Here is a 23,821-nt window from a genome sequence, read left to right as displayed (position 1 = left end):
TAAAAGCCTTATAGACTAACCATCATATTTTCTCCATGCCATTAGGAATGAGGGGAGAATCATATTTCCTTGGAATGCGAGGCCCTGGTCACTATGGCTGTATTCTGGATGATGGGGGACTTTTCCTGCTCTACTCCATAGACAGAGACAAGGATATAAAGAGATGTTTTGAAGAGGAAGATTTTCATGAAATAACTGATTTCAATGATCTCCCAAACTCTCTCTTCGCTTGTAACGTCCACCAATCTGTGTTTGAAGGCGAGGACAGTAAGGTATGGTGTGACTTTTCCACTTACATGTGAAGTATGGAAAGTATTTGTTAACATTTCAATGGTGCAATGCTTGTTTTACTTATGTGGAAACTATATTTTTTAAATGCTCATCATGTATGAGGGAACTGTAGCACAGACATCAGGAGTCTTTTTTTTTTTTTGGGGGGGGGGGGAGAGGCAACAGCAGTCAGCCCCAATATTTGACTCCTTAAATAAAACTTGCCTGCCAACTATAGTGCATAAAAAGGTTTTGGGTTTTGTTAACATTTGTGCAAATCTCACCAAACGTGGGCACACGTATCATAGCAACCATCACTGCAGACATGGTGGAGGTGGCAAAGCTAAACACATGAAAGAATGTTTCTCCTGCTCACTGGTAACACATTACTGTGATGTTACTGCCTTTCCTGTATTGCTCACAAAGGTTTTAAATTCTGATCTGAAGTAACTTCTCACCTGGGAAAGTGGAAAAAGTGGTGTGTATTCCCTCCTCTCCCCCCAAATGGAGAATCTCAGACAAGATGACTCCAGTGAACATGGAAGTCATTTTCATTGGAATGGCCTGAAGGCCAGGAAGAAAGTTTATTTAGGATGGAGAACGGAGAGTCTGTGTGGTGGGGGGAAGGTATGGCTTTAGGTTGAAGGGCTCCCAGGTCAGAGCACCAACAAGTTGGCCTGTAACCCTTTGTGCTATTAAAGGCACTGGCCAGTGTTCTTGGTTGAGGTTCTGCAAGTGGAGTTATTGTGTGTGGCTTTACTCATTTGTTTGGGGTGTTTTTTTACATCTTTCTTCAAGGTAAAGATGATGTCTTATGTACCCACTGTAAATAACATGGATTAGGGGGGAATATTCCAAATCTGTGCGTCATAAAGAAAATGATCTGCTATGGGGTCCCAAACTCTGCTTACTGCTGGCAGCCAGATTGGCACGAAGGTGATCAGCGAACTTCTACAAACTCTTAATAATAATCTTAGAGAATTGTGCAATCATAGGTCCTAATATTGAGGTAACGGCACCACCAGCTACCCTACCATGCTCTGTTGATAGATGTTGGCAATTGGTCTGCACTGCTTATTGAATATTTGCAGCTGACTGGCATTGTTAGGGTGTTTCCCTATCTGCTGCCTTGAGATGCAGATGATGGGAGTTAGTTGCTCTTTGATTTAGGAGTGAAAATCCCATTGTGGGATTTTTGGCTCCGGATTTCCTAAATACTTTTTGAAAATGAAATGAAATGCTAAGAGCTGCAATGCCACTTAAATACCTTAAGAAATCTGGGTCTTGATTTCCATGGGAGTTAAGGACACACAGTACGTTGCAGGATTGGCATGTTCATTTACCTGGGTCTGGCAGTGTAAAAGGGCTTTCATGTGGAAGCCAATGTGGATCTTTGGGTAGAATCTTTTCAGAAAGATGAATTTTCTCTAATCATAAGTAAAATCTCCTGAAAGTTTCCTTTAGACACACTGTACACTGAGTTGCTCTGTTTGAAGCTGGATTATTCCAGTGTTTAGCTGATGGCTTAGTTAATAAAGGAACTGGTGGTCACATAACTGAGAAAGGGACAGCAATCTGTGAAGATGTACAAGGGTAGAGTTTGTCTTAAGAATAGTGACTCAGCTTTGGAGGTAGATGCTCTGATGCCATGTCCACATTAATGAGATGGAGTGTGCCTCCATAGATAACAATGGATTATTAAGGAGTTCTGCTCACAGGTAAGTAGTGACTCTCCTTTTATTTCCCAGTCTGTATGTTAGACTAGATAAAATTACACTATGGTTTCCAAGTAACACAAATGTGCACCAAGGGACCTGATTTCCCTAGAACGAATACTTGTGTTCCCAGCTGATTTGATTTCATAATCCTTTCTATTATTAACTACTACTGCAGGATAAGAACACACATGATTTTAATATAAAATCTTGTACGTTTACTAGGCTAAAGTAACTGTTGGTTGATTTTTGGTATTTTAATAAGTGCTGATAATGGACTCCTATCCTACAATATCGCTTTTTAAATCCAGTCTATAGCAATGGCACAGTGGCGTGTTATGAAAACCACATTGATATAACTTATACCGACAATATATGCATTAAGTTTTACATGTATTATAGACCGAGAGTAAGAACTTTTGCAGTATGATTGTGTTAGTTGGCTTTGCTGCTCTTTGAAGCACATTTTGGGGGAGCGGGGGGTCTGGTACAGATGGGTTTTTACAAAAGATAGAGCCAGAGGAGATTGCTAGTGTAAATTATTGTTTGATCTTGTGGGTGAGCTTGAATCCTAAATTTTAAATCTAAGTTCTAGGTGCACATGGCATATAACAATTTTAGCCTATTGGGGGTCACACTGACCATTTTTAAAAAACTTCGTTTTCTACAACTGATGTTTTAATCCTGGAGCTGAAAGCACTTGAGATAAACTATACTTATAAGCACATGGTAGTTTGAAAGGTTCTTTGTTTCAAGTAAAACAAACCAAATAAAAGGATTAATTTACTTTCATTTGTCTGGGGATCTCTTTTCTGCAACCCGTCACGTGGTGGTTGTGGGTGTCTAAATATGATAAGAGTTTCATATCTAAGTTGTGGCTACCAAAAACTCAAATACCTTTTCCCTACCTCAAAATTAAACTTTAATTTCTTATTTGCTTTCTCATATCTACCTCCTTAGATTTCATATGGTTCTTTCCTTTCTTCTGCATTTCTCCCTCCCTCTCTTTCTTAGGGCTGGGTCAATCAGAGAGAAATCCCTTCTGGCTTAGCTAAATGCGACCTAAATTTTTGGGTTTTATCATCCTGCGGACTACAGACAAATGCTGCCTGGCTGGGAGAAGGATGGCTAAAGATGAAGCCGTGCTGGAGCCATTGGACTTGATCCCAATATCTGGTTATAGCCCCTTCATAGCAGTGTCTTTTTCTGCATACGGAATCACCCCTGCTTCTCCTGCTTTTGGCCCTCTTCATCTTATGAGGAAACCTTGTGGATGCCAGAGTAGAGGAGATCTTTCTGATCTGGAGGATCCACTTCGAGAAGTGACTGCTTGCTCACAGGTGGCAGAGGAGAGGAAAATTGAGGTTATAAATGGACAAAGCTCTCCTCCATGATTGGCTGCACCACAGGAACTGAGAAGCCTTTGGCTCAAAATTGATTCCTTAGCCCAGAAAATACAGTTCAGAAAGCAAAGCAACCTTCATACTGGGCAAAAAACATTTGTCTGAGGACCACTTCCTGGTGGATGGATAGTTGGAAAAGAAGAGCATGCAACATGCACATTCTGAGAATTTCCATGGACAACAACTTACCTGTAGATGTGCCTGGGTTAATGTCAAGGCTTTTCATATGAAATATAGACTAGTTAGTACCCAATTTGCAATCTGATTAGAAAAGACAGAGTTTCGGAGGAGGAATAAAAGCACAGAGAGGTGAAATGGATTGCCCAAGGTCATTCAGCAGATCAGTTGCAAAGCTAAGAACAGAACCTAGGTCTTCTGACTCCCAGTCTATGCCCTACCCACTCGCCCTTTTTATTTTTAGATTACAAGCTCTTTGTAGCAGAGACTGTCTTTTATTCTGTGATTGTGTGCAATGACCAGCACAAAGAAGCCTTGGTTTTTGGTAGGGGCATAGGGCATTTTGCTACTGGAAAATGAATGAAAACCTTGGGAAACGGCACACGATCCAAGTAATTGGTTTAAGTCACTACTCACTTGTGAGAAACTGATGGGATTACGTGTGAGTAAGATTTGGCAGAAGTGGGCCTCTTATTTTTGGCTCCTAGAGTAGCTGAATGAGAGGAGCTGCTCCTTGCCTGTCCCTGATAAGGAAGCTGTGTTGTGAAGCCAAAGGGCATGACTTTGATAACAGTTTAAGGATGTGTGTATGTTGCTTTTAACTTAGCTAATTGCTCAGTGTAACCATAGATTTTTTTTTTTTTTTTTTATCTCTGATCTTTCTATTTAGTATAACAACATTTCTCTGTACTGCGTGTATTAGTGTTTTCCTTGTAAACCCCTCCTTTATGGGCGTTCTGTAACTTGACTCTGATTCCCTTCAGGCTGGAATTGGTAAATATACTGTAACTGAAGCACACATTTATTTTCTTTTAAGATGCTTTAGAGTTGTAGTTTAACAAGCTTCAGGATGTATTGATACTTAAATACCAACCTCAGAGGTGCCTAGAAATCAGAGAAGGGACAGACACTTGTCTCTTTGGTCAAGTCAGCAACTTCTTCTCTTGCTTGCTTCTGTGTAAATCAGGAGTAATGCTATCAAAAGAGATGGAGTTACTGATGGAAAAGCTAGTGTGAGAAGAGGATCAGGTTCTGTAGGTTTAGGTCATTATGGTGTAGCTGGTTGCAACACTATAGCGAAGGTCGCATTACAGATTTGCGTTTTCCAGCAATGGTAGCGAGAGAGAAGAGCGTATTTATCCCTGAATCAGTACTGAGATCCATGTAGGAACTAACAGGAGGTGACTTTGGTCTGTGATTGTAGAGTATGTTCTGGGGAGGTAATTATTTAAACTTAGAATAAATCTCCAGAACTGTAATGTATGTGCGGGGGGTTGGGGTAGAGAGAAGAGTGCAGCTGAACAGATGAAGCAGGATTGTAGCTTTCAATGGAATGTCTACAATGGGAGTGCAGGGAATAGCTAGTGATTTCATGTTACTCTTCCTGTTTAAGATGCTTCAGCTTTACTAATATGTTAGGCATGATCCTGCTTTCATTAAAGACAATGGCAGCTTGTTGCTGACTTCTGTAGCAGCAGGATTGGGGTCATTCGCATCACAGCCTCTTGTCTCAGTCTATAGGATTGGCTGTAAGATCATGCCTTAAGCAACTCTGTAGCCTGGTCAGGGTATTCACATATGTCCCTGATCCTTCAAAGATTTAAAGACATGCTGTATGCACTGTAAGTGAGTCCTATTGACTTCAGTGGTGGGTAAAGTTAAGCTTGTGGTTGTTTAGTAATAAATATTATTTTTCCTTGTACTTGAATTAATTTTGTTAACAAAATAAACCACTGCAGCTACTGGCAACACTTAAGGTGCATTGCAACTCAGTGAACTTTCTACATTGCCTCTGTTTTGTATAAAAATCACAACGTTCATTCTGGAACTGAAATAGGTAGTTGTTTTACTTTTCTAAGCCAGGCAGGGAGGCAATGTGACTGGGCATCATGAGTGGAATGTGTTCTAGCTTCCATGTTCCAAAGGGCTGGTTCAGGAGGCACATGTTGGGATGCAGGTTTTGTTTGTTTGCAGGGAGATCTGCACTTTTTACATTTTTAAAACAGTCTATGAAAACCCAGAACCTCTCTGGCCATATGACATCACTGGAGCCTCTAGGTGTTGAGTCATCATTATTTTTAGGAAGTGGCACACTTGTTTTGTTCTAATAATAGTATTCAGGCCTGGACTCTGTGGAAAGTCACCCCAGCAAAGATGAAGTCACTGCTCCAAGGCTGGAATGGAATGCAGACTCCATTCCTGGCTTCCTGGTACACTTATTGTTGCTTTATTTTACTTTCAATTTTTCTACCTTTTAAGGTTGTCTGTTTATTGGTGTGATAATGCTATCTGAAACTGCCACTTGAAATGGTGGGATGTTTTGTGCTCGGGGATTTTTATCTAGTCTGTATATAGCAGAACATAACATGGTATGAATGTGTTAATCCATCACTTGGTAAAAACAAAACCTTCTGCACAGGATATGTACTATATAGGCAGCTATCTATAAAGAGTCTGAACAAAGGGATAATGGTGAAGCAGAATGGGGTCCTTTACCACGTTATGGCTCATAGCTTCATTATGAAATCTTAGGCTAGCGTCATTCCACCTCCTTCTCCATCTAGGCAAGAGTCTATAGACAACAGTGTACTATCATCCACTGTTATTTAGACCACAGTAGCGCTTGTGTGCTGGGCACTTAGTAAACACAGAAGACATTTCTTGTTCTGACAGCCATACAGTCCAATGAGAACCTTTATTTCCTATGGCTTTTTTATCCCACCATCGTCACAGGCTCAAGTCCTTTTCCCTGCAGTCTATGCCAATGCAATATTTGAAGTGCACAGCGGGAGAGTGGCCACAATTTTATTCAGCTCCCAGGAATTTTACCCTCTAGGATTCTGAGTCTCACTTGCAGGTGGGATTTTAGTTCTTGGATCCTCTCATTCCTTCATTTCTACAGATGTCTGCCTTGTGCTTCACAAGTGTCACATTGGGCCCTGTCTATCACAGAGTGCTAGTCCTTGCTAAAGAATCAGCTCAGTACCCACTTTTGGAATTAGGGAATCAGCTGCGATGGGTCAGAAGCTTGCAAGACCATTGTGTCCTTGCTTTCTGCAACAACAGGGCAGCAGTCATGCACATGCAGGGGCTTGCCATTTATTTGAACCCCAGCATACCATAGTTCTGGGACTATCAAACTCGAGCTGGTACTGCTATCCCCAGTATGTACAACTGTCTCAACAGCCCTACAACATATGAGTTTTGGGGTTCCCTGGCACATGATACGTTCTGGGGTGCCACTACATGCTTAGCCCTAGAATGGAGCCAACAGCAGGGGGCAGAGAGAGGTTGGAAAGGTCACTATGAGAATGTTAGTGGTGGAAAGATGCCAAACCACAAAAACACTCCCTTTCTGGTTGAGAGATACGTTTCAGTGTCTACATTTTTGTAGACCCAGTCTGCCCCTTCACAATTGTAATGCATGTGCCCGAGGAGGGATGTTAAATTTGTTGTAGGAAATTTCACTGAGAAGTTCCTGACTTTACATTCCCTCTATTAACAAAACCATTTGCAGAAGGTATTAACAGTGGATCAGGCCACTGTTCCCAAAGAGAACTAGGTTTTTATAGACCTAGCGCCTGATCCTGCTCTTATCTGAATCAACTCTAAAATTCCCAGTGAATTCAAGTATCTTGTTGCAACCGGCATCCTATTTGCTAGATGGCCGACAGCCTGCTCTCTGTGTTCTTGTCATTCCTGTTCGTAGCCAGGACCATCCAGGAAATGAGATGGGAGAAGGCCACACTAATTCTACTCTCGCTTTCTGGCCAAGTCAAATGACCAGCTTTCTGATCTGATAACCTTGTCAGAAGGCACTCCCATGTTCATCTCCCAAAGAAAAGACTTACTATCCTGGGGCCCACTGCTTACCACAATCTAGGCCCGTTGAATCTAGCTGACTGTTAGTGGCTACCCTCCAGGCATCCAAAAACTAATAAACAAATTTCAAATACTCCTCAATTTGGCAAACATTGTAAATAATTCTTAATTCTGAAAATATTTCTAAAAGTAAGTTTTTAATTCTGCATTTAGCACCTGGTTAGTATAGTGATAGGTGCTTGGTATATGCCTGAGACAATGTCTGAGTTTCAGACTCTGCCACAGAGATTTATAGTATTTGAGGTTTATTTTCCTATCCGCCTACAGTGCGTTTAGGTGCATGAGTGCCTTCACATTGATAGGAGAATGTCCCTGGGTCCAGCTCAAGAGGATTAAAGGTAGACTTGCGATTTCTGCAGCTGAAGTTTGGAATGATGCTTCAAAGCATGCAGTTATAAGACAGCCATTTCTAATTTTATAAAGATGAACTTATGAACATTTTTCCCAGAACACATAAGACAACCCTCTTTAAATTTGGAAACTTACTTTTCTCTTATAAGCTTCTGTGGAAACATTCTTCCTAGCATTGCTTTTGGCGGTCACGTCCTGCTCAGCTGCACGCAGAAAGTGCTCACCATGCCATGAACAAAGCGCAAAGGGGACATTTGCTTGGGAAAGAACCAACTAATCAATATAAATAACCATAATGACAACTAAGACACTCCTATGCGTGTGGGTTGTATAAAGAGTATGCACTATTCTAAATAGTGTGGTGTGTTAGTGTAGCTGTTGGTGATTCCATGCCAAGATTTAGGAAGACTCTGTGGTGACATTAGCACAACCTTTGCATCCTAATCTATGAGCTAGGGAGAAGACCATATAGTTCTATGTGGCCTCACTAAAGAATCCCCCTTATATTCATTACAGCCCAGTCCTGTTTCGTCCCTTTATCATAAAGGACACTACAGGATAAACAGTGGAGATGGGTCTGATCCAAATACTCCTGAACTTTAGGGAAATTTGTACTAATGTCCCAATTGGCTCCCTTCTATAGGAGGCTGATCCAAATCCCTGGATCTGAACATCCCTGATCTTTGAGGAAGTTGGGATCTGGACTGGAACTTTGAGGCTGGAGCACCCTTTCTATTTAACAGTGGTTGAGAGCAAGCATGTAGGCGGAGTACAGCAAAGAACTTGCTCTGAAAGGGAACATCTTTTGCTGGTTGTCTTGGTCTTCCTCAATAATTCTGCATGAATTTTTTTTTTGAGAAGTTAGATGCACTTACAATGTCTTCACTGTGCTAGAACACAGCTGAGTCTGTCACAGGACAGTAGTATGATATATACTCTTCTGGGAGCATAAAAAGCAAAACAAACCAAAAATACTGCTGTAATCTACCCGTATAATTTTATGCCATTTTATTCCTAACCGGCTCAGAGAGTTTTGGATTAGAGTGCTTTGTGTCAATATTTAACGGAGAAATATTTTGTTCAAGTTTACTAGCAACTGGTACTATTTACACCTCATGCCCTGCATTGTTTCTGCATTGTTGTCTCTCCAGTCCAGGCATCTGTGGAGTGGCATAGCTTTGCCTGACTTCAGTCAAACCCATGGGGAGGCCTGACCACAGACAGAATAAATAACAGCAATAAACTCAGACTTTCACACACTGATATACTTTGCATCTAATTTAAATCCTAAAAATTTGGCCCAGTGCAGTGTTAAACTTAGGAGTAAACTCCTCTGAGTTCTGATGAAGGTAACAAGACTGCATCTTCTAAATGGAAAGAGGTTGCATGCGTGTCATTTATAGCAAGGGTCTTGGTTCATTTCATCAGATGACTTTAATCTCCACTGAGAGCAATAATTTTTTCTCATTCCTTTTTGCACTGCCTCTTTAGTAAACAAAACTCCAAGGAGTCCAATGGAAAGTCAACAAATATCAGTTTTTCTGGTTGATAATCATCAAAAGTGCAGTAAAGTCATCCTAATGCAGCAGCTGTTCTCAATCTTAATACCATCATTGATATCAGGACTTGTGGCTGGGTTAGGATCTGTTTTCTGGTCCAAGGAAAAGGTTTCCATATGAAGGTCAGCCTTTGCTACAAGTAGATGTGCACCATATTTATGTAAACGCTACATTCTGGTTGAATAATGTACAGTGCAATAGGCTTGTAATTACTTCTAAAGCAAATTGCAATTATAAGGGAGTTTTAGAATTAGTACAATACATCTTTTATTTTGCCTAGCACCTGTCAGTCAAACTATATCCATGCAGAATTAAATAGCAGTTACCAAGTGACATAATGAATAATAGCAGAGGGAGGAGAGAAATCAAGCAAGGGGGCAAAATTATTTTCAAAAGTTGAAAAGAAAGGAAGACTGTATAAAGCAGAGATACGGGAAGCTGTTCCATGTAGCAGCGGAGGAAAGAGGATGCAGAGGAAAGAAGGCCAACAGTATCAAGACTGGCAGTGACAGAGAAGAAGATGGTGCTAGACAGGCAAAGGAAGATAAGGTGTCTAATTTAGAGATGAATCTAGGGGAAGAGAGTTCTCAGTTGGTGAAGTTAAATCATTGTGCATGTTAAAACAACTGACTCATCCTCTAAACTTCAGGTGAAACCCTGCCCCATTGAAGTCTGTGGGAGTTCTGCCATTGACTTCAGCGGGGCAAGGATTTATCCCATGGTTAGACTCCAGGGGCCAGATCTCAGCTGGAATAAATTGCAGTAGCTTTAGTGAAGTTAAACTATGCCATTCATACCTGCTGAGGATCTGGCTCTATCTCCGCATTTGGCACAGTGTCTTTGCTTATGAGCTTTAGCAAATCTATGGAAGGTTTTAAAAAATGAAGAGCCTGATTCTCTACTGCCCTGCAACTAGCGTAGTCATTTATACATGTGTAAAGTTCGGTAGCGTTTTACATCCCCGTTATCCTTACTTTACACAAGGAGGGCACGTTGGAACTGAATCTTAAAATTAATGTGGAATTAGTGGAGTTGTATGAGAATGTAGATAGCTTTCTCAACTATGCAAAGAAGTATAAAAGAATCCTTCAACCTGTGATGTGCTGGATGGAGTCTAGAGAGTGGGAATTTAAGGAGATGTAGGGAAGAGTTACAGTATTCGAGGTGAGAGATGATCAAGGCATATATGAGGATAGGCAGTGTCCTGCATACTTTGATTGTTTTAATGTTCATTGCAAGTCAGCTGAATATAAAATGCATTAAGAGATTCTGTTCAACACTCACATTCTTAGCCGTGTTAAAATTCGTCCCTGGATGTTACTGGAACTGGTATTGCCAAGATGTCTGATCTCATTGCATCCTTAGTACTTAGTATGTTGGGTTGCCTTTTCTTCTAAACCACAGTCATATTGGCTGAAATTTTCAAAGAGTCCTATGAAAGTATGGCCCCCAACGCCTATTGCAATTCAGTGGCGGTTGAGAGCTTAGTTCATTTAGGCCTCTTCGAAACTCCCAGCTACTTTTCCTTGTTGACTCTATGGCTGGTGTTTAATTCCAGTGACCCTTCCCCCCCCACCCCCACCCCTTTTTTTTTATTCTTGATCACCAGCCACTCAATCATGGTCCAAAAGAACTATCTGTTTATCAAAATGCCTCAGTTAAGAAGCTTTTTATGATTTTTTTTAAAAAAAAGGCTTGAGCCAGAGAGATCCTTGGCTAAAAATGACTGTATTCCAAGCTCAATGCAAAGGCAAGAACTAATTCCCACTGAAGTCAAGGGGGCTCTTTTTATTAGCTAAATTGCATAGCATCAAGCCACAGCCCTGACTGAAGTGATGTGGAGCTGCTCCACAGCTGGGGAGATCAGTGAGGCATGTGTCTTAGTAGGCACAATACCATTCCCTAACTCCCTGGCATAATGAGAGAGTGGACAAGCTGCAGTACCCCTTGGCCTGGTGCGGACTGCTCCCTTGGGTGAACCCAGCCAGCTCCACTTATGGGAAAGTCCTACAGAATTACGTAGAAAGCGGTGACCTCTGTACTATTCTACAGCAGGGATATTATTATATTCTCTAGGATTCTATAGGATAGTACAAAAAAAAACTATGGAATGGAGCTCATCCCCTGTTAAACGCTAGAGGATTTTAGAGTCATTCTACAAGCCCTATTATATCACCATAGATCATTACTGGTTCCATACCTATTAAATTCTCTCAGGCTTGTCCATAAAAGTTTGCAGGCTGATGTAGAGGAGGGGGGGGGCATGAACCCTCTCCTCTTCACCCTCTCTGGGGCAGCCATCTTTGGGTAAACGAGGGAATGCAGAGGGAGCAGTACCTTGTGATAGTTCTTGCGGGTGGGGTTGCAAGGATCCTGGTACTTTTTTCTGTTCACCACACACCCATCCTGATCTCCCCTGGCTCTTCTGGCCCATTCGTTTGAATGGGGGTTTAATCAGGTAACAGATCCTAACCTTGCTGTCCGAAGCATTAACTCTGCTACATGCTAGCACTGTAATTGCAAAGCGCACAAGGTAATTTTAATTATTCGTCATGCATCCTGGCGGGAGTGCTCACCAGCCTAGGGAGCTGACCTTTCCAGATGAGCGCACTGTCAGTTTGGTGGATATGATCTAAGTTAAGTCATATGTTGCCTTATTTGACATAATTTTGTTTCTAATTATTTTCGGAGTCCTTTGGGTTGGCCACCTACACGTTAACGTGGATTATTATTTTAATCTCCATCTCTGGATTTGAAGGGGTGGCTCTCATGTTATCTCAACTCTGTTTGTTTGGGAAATTCAAAAACATGCAGTGTAATATACTAAGAATTGCTTTCTACAGTCAGTGTTCCTGCCATACACTTCCTCTTACAGGTTTTTCACACCAACGCCACCAAGAGCCATTCTCTCTTTTGTAATCTGATCTTGTCCTGATTCGCTGTTAATTTACACCTCCTGTTAATTATTTACACCAGCCAGATTTTTGTCTGCTAGAGCTTATCTTCCTGATGGATGGTGAGTGGATGCTGCATAGCAGCTCCTGGCTATTTGTGACTCAAGGGCTTGATCCTGCATGGTGCTGAGCTCCCTCAATTCCCATTAACTTTGGTGAGAAAGAACTGAAGGAATTCAGCACCTTACAGGATGGTGCCTTTAGTGTCTTTTTTTTTTTTCCTTTCATAAAATCATAGAAAAGGGGTAGGAAGAGACCTCAGGAGGTCATCTAGTCCAACCCCCTGCTCAAAGCAGGACCAACCCCAACTAAATCTTCTCAGCTAGGGCTTTGTCAAGCCAGGCCTTAAAAACCCCTAAGGATGGAGATTCCACCACCTCCCTAGGTAACCCATTCCAGTGCTTCACCACCCTTCTAGTGAAATAGATTTTCCTAATATCCAACCTAGACCTCCCCCACTGCAACTTGAGACCATTGTTCCTTGTTCTGTCTTTCCTCCCTTCTATAAATCGAATTCTCAGCATCTCTTGGCATCCACAGCTCACAAATAACCCTCCTTGTTGCTGCTGACAGTTTCAAGCAGAGGCGCCGACTTTGTGATTTCCCTGGGGGTGCAGGACCCCCGTTCTGCCCCAGACCCCGCCCCTACTCCACCCCTTCCACCGCCAAGTTTCCACCCTGCCTCTCCCTGCCCTATTCCTCCCCCCCAGGACCTCCTGCACACCGCTGAACAGCTGATGATGTTAGAAGAGCTGATCCTTAGGGCCGCCAGTGGGCTTTTTTTCCGTCTGAGTTTTTTTTCCCGTCTGAGTCGGTGCCTATGGTTGCAAGTATCTCTTTACCCTTTCTGTCCATGTTACCTTACTGAGTGTGTGTTCTTGTAGCCCTTTTAAAGTGAACACACCACCTTTTATCACGCTTTCAGAGCAATTAGAGATGGAGAAATCCATCCCCCTGAAGGTGCAGGATTGTTCTTAGAAACAATCTCCAGTGCTTTGTCCATTCCAGTTTCAAATGTCTTAAATAACCGGGCTTATGCTACTTCTCTTGGGAGACTGAGCCACAGACTTGCAGCTCTTGCCCTGAGGAGTTTTTTCCTAAAGAGCCTAAGTCTTACTTTCTTAATTTCATCCTCTGAGCTCGGATTACACCCATCTGTATTAATTTATGCAGCCCCACTCGCACCTTGGTGTTTATGCCCTTCAAATAACTCCTCTGTCCAGTGGTTCTGATGGTGATCATATGTGTACCGCACATTTATTTAAATTTCTCGGAGGCTGCCTGTTTGCAGAGGCAGCTGTCACTTAGCAAGTCATAGCTAAGGTAGCATGTTCCTGAGGAGTTACAAGCAGTGCTCTCTCATGGAGAGTTTACTTCTATTCTCTTCCTTCCCCCATCCCTCTTTATTTTTTTAATGAAAGTTGAGATTCTTTCATAATCACTTATCTCCAGGGTCTGAAGCTATAAGCAAAACTTCAAATGTGAGACTCATGATATCATTGTGAGAAGTGGCAACACTGTGTTGCCAACTCTGGCTGAAGCTATTCCAGGAGATTTTTTTTCCCCCTCCCAACATGATGTAATGTCATTTTCTTAAAATATCCTATTAAAATCTCCCAGATTGCTTTCAATTGATAGTGATTCTGCGAGACTCCAGGCCAATCCCTGGGTTGGCAACCCTAGCCTCTAACCAGAGAAATATTTCCCCCCTCCCCCCGGCCATATATCCCAGTGGAGTTAACATCATATGCTACAGAAGAACTTACTCAGACGCTTTATACAGGGTCCTAACTCCTGCTGGCAGAGTAGGTTAACAAGAGAGCCCTGTACCGCTGTGCAGGCTTACAGATCTCTGTGGCAGTGACTATTAGAGGAGAGTAGTCAAATGTTTTCAGGTAAGTAGGTGTTACAAGCCTCCAATAAGAAATAATTATGGAGTTAATCTCCCAGGAATCAACTCCCAATACTTGGATTGCTGCTAAGCAGATCCTGAGGCTCAGAATCAGTGAAAATTAGGTCTAGCAGCATCTTCCCTCTGAGATGGCAGTGACTGATCATACCTGTCTCTTAGACAAGTGCTATTGTCCCCCTCTTACAGATGGGGAACTGAGGCGGGCGGCTAAGTTACTTGTCCAAGCTCACAACAGGAAATCTGTGGTGACGCCTAGGACATGGAAAACCCAGGTTCCATTTCCTCCAAGTGCCTTAAGCGCTGAATCATCCTTCCTTTCTCAGATGGAGAAAGTTCTATCTTCATTATTCAAGGCCCTATGTGAAAGATTATCAGATGCAAAGAGAGCGCATTAGGAAAAGCCAGGCGGCACCTAAGGGTATGTCTACACTGCAACTAAAAACCCGCAGCTGGCCCATGCCAGCTGACTCAGCCCAAGCCCTGTGAAACCAAGGGGCTGTGTAATTGTGGTATAGACATTCGGGCATGGGTTCTGGGATTCTGTGAAGTGGGAGGGTCCCAGAGATCTCTACGCCACAATTGAACAGCCCCTTAGCCCAAGTCCTACAAGCCAAAGTAAGCGGACATGGGCCAGCTGTGAGTGTCTAACTGCAATATAGACATACCCTAAAAGTTCTGATGGAAAATCCTGACAGATTTATTTGGGCATAAGCTTTCATGGGTAAAAAGCTCACTTCTTCTGAAGTGGGTTTTTACCCATGAAAGGTTATGCTCAAATAAATCTGTTAGCCTTTAAAGTGCCACTGGACTCCTCGTTTTTGTAGATACAGTCTAACACGGCTATCCCTCTGATACCAGGAAATCCTAGGAACAGCTGGTTTTTTTGGGGAGAAATTTTAAGATGATTTATTGTAGATCAATAAGGCCAAACCCCCGGGAGGAGGGTAATTCTGACTCTGTTTGCCGCCTGCTCAGTCACCCAAATAGGCTCAGTATACCATAAGTACAGCAAGCACTACTTCTCCCCTCCAGCCGCTCACCCCTGTGATGGTAATTTTAAGCTTCCTGGTGACATGATCTGATCGTGTTCCTCACCATACCAAGCCTCCGAGATATTCACCAGGTCTGGCTCCCCATAAGCAGACGTAGACTGTGACTCCCCGTTTCTGATCGCTAACTTGCCAACTGTAGCACTGAAATAAGAAAAAATGAAGTCCTTTCTTTTTCAGTCTAAATGACATGGTCACTCTTTCTGGACAATAGCTGACCGGATGGACACCAGACTCACCTTGCCAGTTACTGAAACCTTACATTTGCCCTTTGTCTCTAATACTAATTTACCCTAGTAAAGCCCTCTGGTCTATACATGTTTGATCCTTGTTAAGTAGTTCCCTCTATATCTTTTTGCTAGCACAAAGGGATTTGCTTTGCTCAGATGGAGCTAATCTATAGTGAATACAGTAGAACTTCAGAGTTAAACCACTCTGGAATGGAGGTTGTTCGTAACTTTGAAATGTTCATAATTCTGAACAAAACTTTATGGTTTTTTTTTTTTTTTTCAAAAGTTTACAACTGAACATTGACTTAATACAGCTTTGAAACTTTACTATGCAGAAGAATTGCTTTTAACCATCTTAATTTAAATGAAACAAGCACAGAAACAGTTTCCTTACTTTGTCAAATCTTTTTTTAAACTTTCCTTTTATTTAATAGTTTAACACAGTGCTGTACTGTACAGTATTTTCTTTTTTTTAATCTCTGTTGCCTGATTGTGAACTTCGAGCTCTAAATGAGATGTGTGGTTGACCGGTTAGTTTGTAATTCTGGTGTTGGTAACTCTGAGGTTCTATTGTAGTTTTCTCTTAATTCAGTAGAGGTCCTTGTTCCCTAAGAAACTAAAATGCTTCTGCCTCTTTTGTGCATTGAGACCTCTGACTAAAGCTTCTGTCGAACTGGCTAGCTAACTTCCTCTCTAATGCTAACTGAAAGCAACAGATATTGGGTTGAATTCTTGTTTACGCTATAGGGGCATAGACAGCTCTTTTTTTGTGGGGGGAAGGGTGAAGCGAAGAGTAGTTGTAGTAGTAGTAGTAGTAATAATAATAATAATAAATACTTGTTGACTATCACTTTAAAGAGTAGTTTCGTACCATAACTCTATTTATCCATTTTACTAGAAGTGAGATAAAAGGGCTTCTGTTCCAAACTCGGTGTTCTCTTTAATTATTTATCCAATCCCAATTTTTTGTAGAAGAGGTATAAAGCCCCTCATCTCCAACCCCCAATTATGTACACACACACACATGCACAAAGCCCACTCCCAACCGCTTTGGCAATGTTTTAAAGGAGCCTTAGAGTGCATGTAAATTATATTTACACCCTCTTCAAGGCCCTTTCCACTGCCAGAGTATATTACTGTAGCTCCTTTGTGCACATAAGAATCAGGCTTGTGGTTAAAAGCAGTCACTAGAATACACTTGATTTGAAAAGTCATCAGACAGTGAGCAAATGGTAGCAATGACATACAAAAATCCCTGAAATCTTGTCTCCATTTCAGGATCTTTCCAAATGACAGTGGTGCCATCTGCTGTCCCTCTCTTGTACAACAATACCATTTCCTTTCTTTTGAAGGAAGGATGAATGGCAACACCCACATCTCTATTAAAGACTAAATGAAGAATATAGGTTTTAAAAATTACATTCCATGTCACTGGGACTATTACATGTCTCTCACTCTCTCATATATATTGAATTCTTAGTTGATTAGTTTTTATGCAGTTAGAATAACACACTGTTTGTGCTCCTAAGTTTGTGTTACGAGAGAATATCTGCCTTGAAGTTTGACAGTTGAGTGTTCATGCCTTGCACTGTTCCTGTTGTAATATTTCAGTTGTGATGTTCCCAAGCCACAACTTTCAGATCCAGATTTTGAATACCCTGACATTTCTGGATGTTTGGATCTGCAATGTGGAGCTGGCCGAATGTCTAACTTGCAAACGTTTTAATGCTAGGCTGCCCTTCCTCATCCCATTTCCCACAATCTAATCTCATTAGTTTCCTGTATTTGGCCAGGGCATGCAACATCAAATAATCCATAGTTGTGTGGAACACCCTAGAAAAGTCTGCCCCAGTGTGAAATACCAGAAGCACTACTAAGTTTGGACACCAGACACTATGATTATAGTGTTACCAATATACAAATACCAGAGCACAGACTGCAGGTTGTTACTGACTGAAGTTTGATCACACCGTCAGCATGCAGTGGGTACTTGATGCAGGGATAGTGTGGCGAAGTAGGGAAAAATCTCTCCACAGACATCTTCCCAGTGGACGGCACTGTTCTTGCAACAAGGGGGCAAAATCCAAGCCAGCCTGGTTATGCATTCTGCACTGAGTGATATTGGTATAGATGCAGAGTAACTCCAAAAACACCAGTGAGATGCAAGCAGAATTTGTCCCTAGCGCAAGGGGCACCAACCCACAGGCCAAATTCTATGGGGTTATAAATGACAGTGTAAGCTACATGATGGGTATAAGTAAAACAGTGAAACTTGTACCAGTTTGGAACCCACTAACTTCCTAAGATGATAGTGAGGGTGCTCTGTCGGCCTCCAAATCTGCATGTGAGGAGGCAACAGACAGTGGGTTGGGCCAGCAGAGGTGCGGGTGAGTCTGGGTTGATGTCTGTCATTGACCCTCTCCACCAGCCCTTCCAAACTCAGGGTGGAACACAGTACCACCCTGGAAGTCCAAGGAGCAGTGCTTAACTGCCAGAGCTTTATCAGGGATGTTCCACCAGGGCTGTGCTCTTGTTTGGGGCAGGAAGGCACAAGAGTCAAGGAGCTGGTCTTGGCCTTCAACTGATACTTAGGAGCCATGTCTCCCAGCTCTGTCAGACAGATTGAGAAGAAATCTCTGAAAAGAGATCCACCCCCTCTGCCCATAGATTTTTAAGGCTAGTGATAACCTAGTCTGACCTCCTGCATAACACAGGCCATAGGACTTCCAGGAATTAATTCCTGCTTGAACGAGACCATATCTCTCAGAAAAACAACCGATCTTGACTGAAATTTCCAGTGATGGCACCGGTGCTGAATCACCATGATGCTGAGCACCAGAAATAAGAGTCAGAGATGCAAAATCTTCAGACAGTTTGCAAACCCCTTCCCAAATGTCTGAGTGAACCACTGCTGGCTTTGTAAGTATTGGTTGAACTTGAACCAAAGCTGATCCATGATATGTATTAGGTTTGAATAGGTTTCAGAGTAGCAGCTGTTAGTCTGTATTCGCAAAAAGAAAAGGAGTACTAGTGGCACCTTAGAGACTTAGTCTTTACTTTACTTTGTAGCTAGTCCCATTGAAGTCAGTGGGATGGTTCCTGGAGTCAGGTGCTATTAAGCATGTATCAGGATCCCTGAATCTGCCCCATAGAGGAGACAGAAAACTAAAGCTAATGAACTATTTTTTTTTTTTTAAAGTGGCTCATTTGAGGGACGGAAACAAACTGTAAGCCCTGCATATGATGGAAACCACTTCAAGCCAAGGGGTGCAGCAGCACTCCCAGTTCCACCACCTGTGTCCAGTTCCGATTCCAGACGTTGATAAATTGGAGAGGGTTTAGAGAAGTGCCATGAGAATGATTAAAGGATTAGAAAACATGCCTTTGAGTGATAGACTCAAAGAGCTCAATCTATTTAGCTTGACAAAGAGAAGATCTATGATTCGAAGATTAAGGGGTGGCTTGATTAGGCTGTAAGCGTAGACCACGGGAACAAATATTTAATGATGCACTCTTCATTCTTAGAGAGAGAGGTTTAACACGGTCAGTGTCTGGAAGTTGAAGCTGGACAAATTTATACTGGAAATAAGGCATACATATTTAATAGTGAGATTAATTAACCATTAGAACAATTTATCCAGTCATCGTGGATTCTCCCTCATTGACCGTTTTTAAGATTGGATGTTTTTGTAAAAGGTATGTTCTAGGAATGATTTTGGGGAAGTTCCATGGGCTGTGATGTGCCCATGGATCTATGATATCAGTGGAGATATACTGACTTACACCAGCTAAGGATCTGGCCCAGAGTACATATTAGGCTGCATGAGGGTGAAGAACTGAGCAGTCATATTCTTTGTGCGTGCGTGTGTGTGTGTGAATACATATAAAATATTCTACAATTATGATCCAATTTATGTAGTTTATATTATGATACTGAAGAATACAGTGTTGTTGTTTCTAAATGAGTGATAGGACAGCAGTTATTTTCTAGTATGTAATGTTTGATGCAATGATGTCCATCACTTCAGCACACTGGGACATTAATCATCCAGACAGTTCAAATAAGTGTTTTTTGTCAAGATTTAATCTCACTTTTTGCTGCTATCTGCACTTCCAGGGACAAATTCTAAATCAGTCACTTGGCAGAGGGAATGAAACAATACCGCAGACAAAGCAGGAAGAGGGCTTACTTCCCCTTCCCCTGCGAAAGCCCTACTAAAACTTGCATAGCATACACCTTTTGTTCCATTTATTTTGCCCACTAACATTGAAAAATGTAAACCAACTTCAGCAACTGTACAGAGAGGATGCATCCTTGCAATCAGTGATGTAGTAGCAGATATTTTAGCTGTGCACTCAACTGCTTTAGTTGGCTCAGCGAGTACTTCTTTAGAAGTTTTCAGTTCTAACTCAGAAATCAGGTGAAACTCTTTGGTCAGATGAGCAACTTGGCATACAAGTCCAGGAGCAGTTTCCTTCTAATTTCTTAAAGGGGGGGGAAAAAAAAGAGAGAGAGGTTAAAACAGGGGGACTTTATTCTGTTTTCATGTATACGGGTGTAAATCAGGAGTGACTCGACTGGAGTTGCAGCAGCATAAAACTGGTATAAAAGAGGAGGATCAGGTCCTGTGAGCGTTGCTCATCTCCCTTTGTGCTGCTCCAAAAACCAACTGTGTTTGCCCAACTGGATGGAGAGTCTGCTGGCATGGCAGAGCCATCGGAAGCATAGAGCTGGCATAGCTGACTTCTGCACGGTCCCCCTCACTGCTGCAGCTTTGGCATATGGGGCATGTTGTAGGCAGTGAGGGGACATGGCCACAAACTATTGCACTCCAGCTGTTCCCAGTTGGTAGACAGCCCCTTGGGGACTGTTGGCAGTTGAGTCTTTCCTTCCTCACGTCTCTTTAGGGAGCTGCTAGGGGTGGATCCTAATAGTTCCGAATGAACCTCCCTGTTTTATTTGCCCTTTCACTGGGGGACAGAGTCTGCTGCCCTCACTTGCATTAGTTAATGAGCAGCTCCATTTTCTCCATTGTGGCGTAAGATGCTGCTCAGCATAGAGGAGGGTGGCAGAAACCATCCCTTATTTAGTGTCTAGGGTTATGCAATTTGTACAGTCATTTGCCTTCAGCTGGCCCATTGCTGCAGTAGGAGCAAAGTAAGAGCTATCAATATAGTCCTATTTTAACCTTGTGAGTTACTTTTTTAATAGTATGGAATCTTTGTATGCGGGACCCAGAGTCCTCAGTGCCAAAATTTCTGGTGCAGCTTCACTGACTCTGTATACCCCTCCTGTGGTGAAAGCAAATGACACAGCATCTCCAGATGGTTGTATCTGAGATTCAGAAATACTTCATAGGTGCAAATGTGCATCTTCCTCCTTTCCCTCTGGTGCTGCTGTATTTTATTTCACTCGGTCACATACTGTGGTGCTACATGGGCATAAATGAGGGCTGAATTTGGACGTTTCATAATTTTTTTTATTTATTTTTTTTTTACTGAAGGGCCACTGCTTGATACTTCCCCAGTCACCATCAGTGGCTGTTCTGAGTGCTAGTGCCTGCTAACAGGTGTCGACACAAAGGGGTGCCCTCTGGTAGCAGTTACAAATATCTGCCAGGTTAACTGGATGGAAAGTAAATTGTAGGTGGCTGTAGCAGCCCTGAATGTTTAGGGGAGACTAGTATGATTAGTTAGCACCTGGAGGGCAGCCACAGAGAAGTTGGAAAAAGTGAAACCACTGTCATCACCTGTACCTGGTAGCACCGCTCAGAGCAAGTTCTGACAGGTGATAGAAATGCTGGTGGAAATTGTAAAAGGTAAATGATCCAGGAAAGAATACAATCAGAAAACCGTCCAGGGACGCTTTGGAATCTGTGTCATAGAGAGGAAGGATAGCTGACTGGTTAGGGTGCTAGCCTGGGGGAGACCCATTTTCAATTCCCTGCTCCTCAGATAAATTGGTTAGTCTCTAAGGTGCCACAAGTACTCCTTTTCTTTTTGTGAATACAGACCAACATGGCTGTTACTCTGAAATCTGCTCCAAAATAGGCTTCCTGTTTGAGTTTGGGCACAGCTCTCTGGCTGTGTGTGTACTATCTGGGTTACTGAAACTTCCCCCACAAAGGTGCTGTGAGACTAAATATATTAAAGATTGTATTGTGCTCGGATACCAGGATAAGGGGGGGGCCATGTAAGTTCCTTAGATGTCTCCATGGGGACATCTTCCTAACTTTCAAAACATTTGATTTTTATTTGATGGACTCTGCAAATAGACTTGCTCACTGGGACCAGGACTCTTCCACCATCTCTTTAGGCCTAGGCGAAAATGGACAATATTGATAATGCTATATTAAGGGTCAGATTCTGATACCCTTGCTCATATTGGATAGTTCCTTACTCCACAGACAGTCCCACTGAATTCTACGGAACTGCTTTATAGAACAGGGTAATCCCTACTCTGAGTAGGGGATCAGAATCTGTTTCAGATATAGTAGCCAGGATAGCTTTTAATGTTTTCCATCACTAGCTTTTAGGCATGTTAGACAAAGGGGGAGGTGGTTTGTCTGAGATTACACCAGGCTTTGACTAAAATGGACAGGCGGGGCAGTTCTTCTGTCTGGTACACTGATGTAAGATCACGTCTTCAGTCCCTTGTGTTAGAGGTATTGTACAAACAACCCCATATAGATCTCTTAACCACAAGACAAAGTGCCTCTGTTGACAGTAAACCTCAGGCCTGCTACATGGCTCTCTTATCCTTGAGAAGGGACAGGTTCTTGAAACATGCTTTTCCACTGATACAACTTGGGTACCAGGGCAAGAAAAATCACACCCCAAAAGTTGCTTTTCACTAAAAAGGTTTTTGTCTATATAATAAAAGTCCAGGATTGCCACTCCGTGTGTCCGAATGTCTGTTAAGAACTAAGAATGGCCATACTGGCTCAGATCAGTGGGATCCACCTAGCCCAGTATCTTGTCTCAGATGGTGGCCAGTGCCAGATGCTTCAGAGGAAATGAACAGAACAGGGCAATTTTGAGTTATCCACCCACTGTTGTCTAGTCCTAGCTTCTGGCTGTTGGAGATTTAGGGGCACCGAGAGCATGGCATTGCATCCCTGCCAATAGCCATTAATAGACCTATCCTCCAAGAACTTGTTTAATTCTTTTTTGAACCCAGTTATATGTTGTAGCTGTTTCCATTACTTCACACTGACTCACACATGGATGGGAGCTCTTTTTGTTTAGACTATCATCCGGGTCAATCATGTCTGGGTTTCATGGTCCGTCACTGTCCAGTTTTTAAGTTCTCTGCCATTTTGGGGCTTGTTTACACTTTACAAATGATACCTGCAGCACAGCGTGGGCTTTCACTGAGGGTTGTGGTTTTTATTTATTTATTTATTTTTATTTACTTGTACCTCATACCCACTGGTCCAGGATTTGTTGGATGCTTCTTCCCTCCATTTCGTTGACAGGACCAAAGAGCATTTGGAGCTGTACAGCCAGACTTCCAGGGTTTATTTCTTCCCCAGACAAATATATAACAACATGGACTTCTTCTATAGCACACTTTATCTGTGTGTCTTATAAAGCATGAGTAAAATCTTCACATTATCCCTGTGAGGTAGATAAAGTGTTATAGACATTTTACTGATGGGGACACAGGAGCATTGACAGACTAAGTGGTTACATAGCAAGTCAGTGGAAATAGAACTGCCATCTCCTGTTTCCCAATCCCTACTCTAACCACTGTAACTACTTTCCCCCAAACTTTCATCTTGCAAGTGAAACTCCGTTAACTTTCTGTGGGCCAGGTACTCAGCAGGTGTATATTGGCATACTCCATTGTCTTCAACAGAGCTACATTGATTGGCGCCAATTAAGTATAACCTTACAACTTTAATAGCAACTGTCATGCTGATGCTAATTCTGACTAATAAATTCATTTGGGACTATTATGGAAGAGTCATTCAGGATCAGGGATTGGCAGGGGGATAGACAACATAAAAAAAACAAACCAAAAACCATTTCTGTGTATAAATGATGCCAGGTCCCCGCTCCATTCTAGTTTAAAAAAAAAAAAAATTAGTAAACAAAGACCTGATATGCTTTTCTTTTTACCTTTTGAAAAAAGAATAGAACACAAATGTACTTGTAAAGGAAAAGGGTTGTATATTGCTCTCTCTTCCAAATGTGCGTGTGCACACAAACAAATAGATAAAATACGATTTATCTGTGGGTTTTTTTTTTTTTGCTAAATGTTTTGCTGCACTTTGTAGTAAAAGCCATTTAGGTAAATGAATGCAATGAGAGGGA

The 23,821-nt window shown here is 42.1% G+C and overlaps 1 protein-coding gene across 3 annotated transcripts in view; it reads left to right on the top strand.

Moving 5' to 3' along the window:
* RCAN2 (regulator of calcineurin 2) overlaps positions 1–23,821 on the top strand; it is a 161,694-nt gene that overhangs the window by 10,537 nt on the left and 127,336 nt on the right. For all 3 annotated transcript variants that reach the window (XR_006289328.1, XM_037893935.2, XM_043542165.1), the window contains exon 2: positions 46–272. Coding sequence is in view for 2 of the 3 variants with exons in the window: in XM_037893935.2 (XP_037749863.1) it covers positions 48–272 (225 nt within the window). In the remaining variant the exon portion in view is untranslated. The remainder of the gene's footprint in view (positions 1–45; positions 273–23,821) is intronic.

The sequence above is a fragment of the Chelonia mydas genome, chromosome 3 (assembly GCF_015237465.2).
Source record: "Chelonia mydas isolate rCheMyd1 chromosome 3, rCheMyd1.pri.v2, whole genome shotgun sequence".
NCBI lineage: Eukaryota > Metazoa > Chordata > Testudines > Cheloniidae > Chelonia > Chelonia mydas.
The sequence above is the reverse complement of the archived record's forward strand: the minus strand, read 5'-3'. Positions and strand labels throughout refer to the sequence as shown.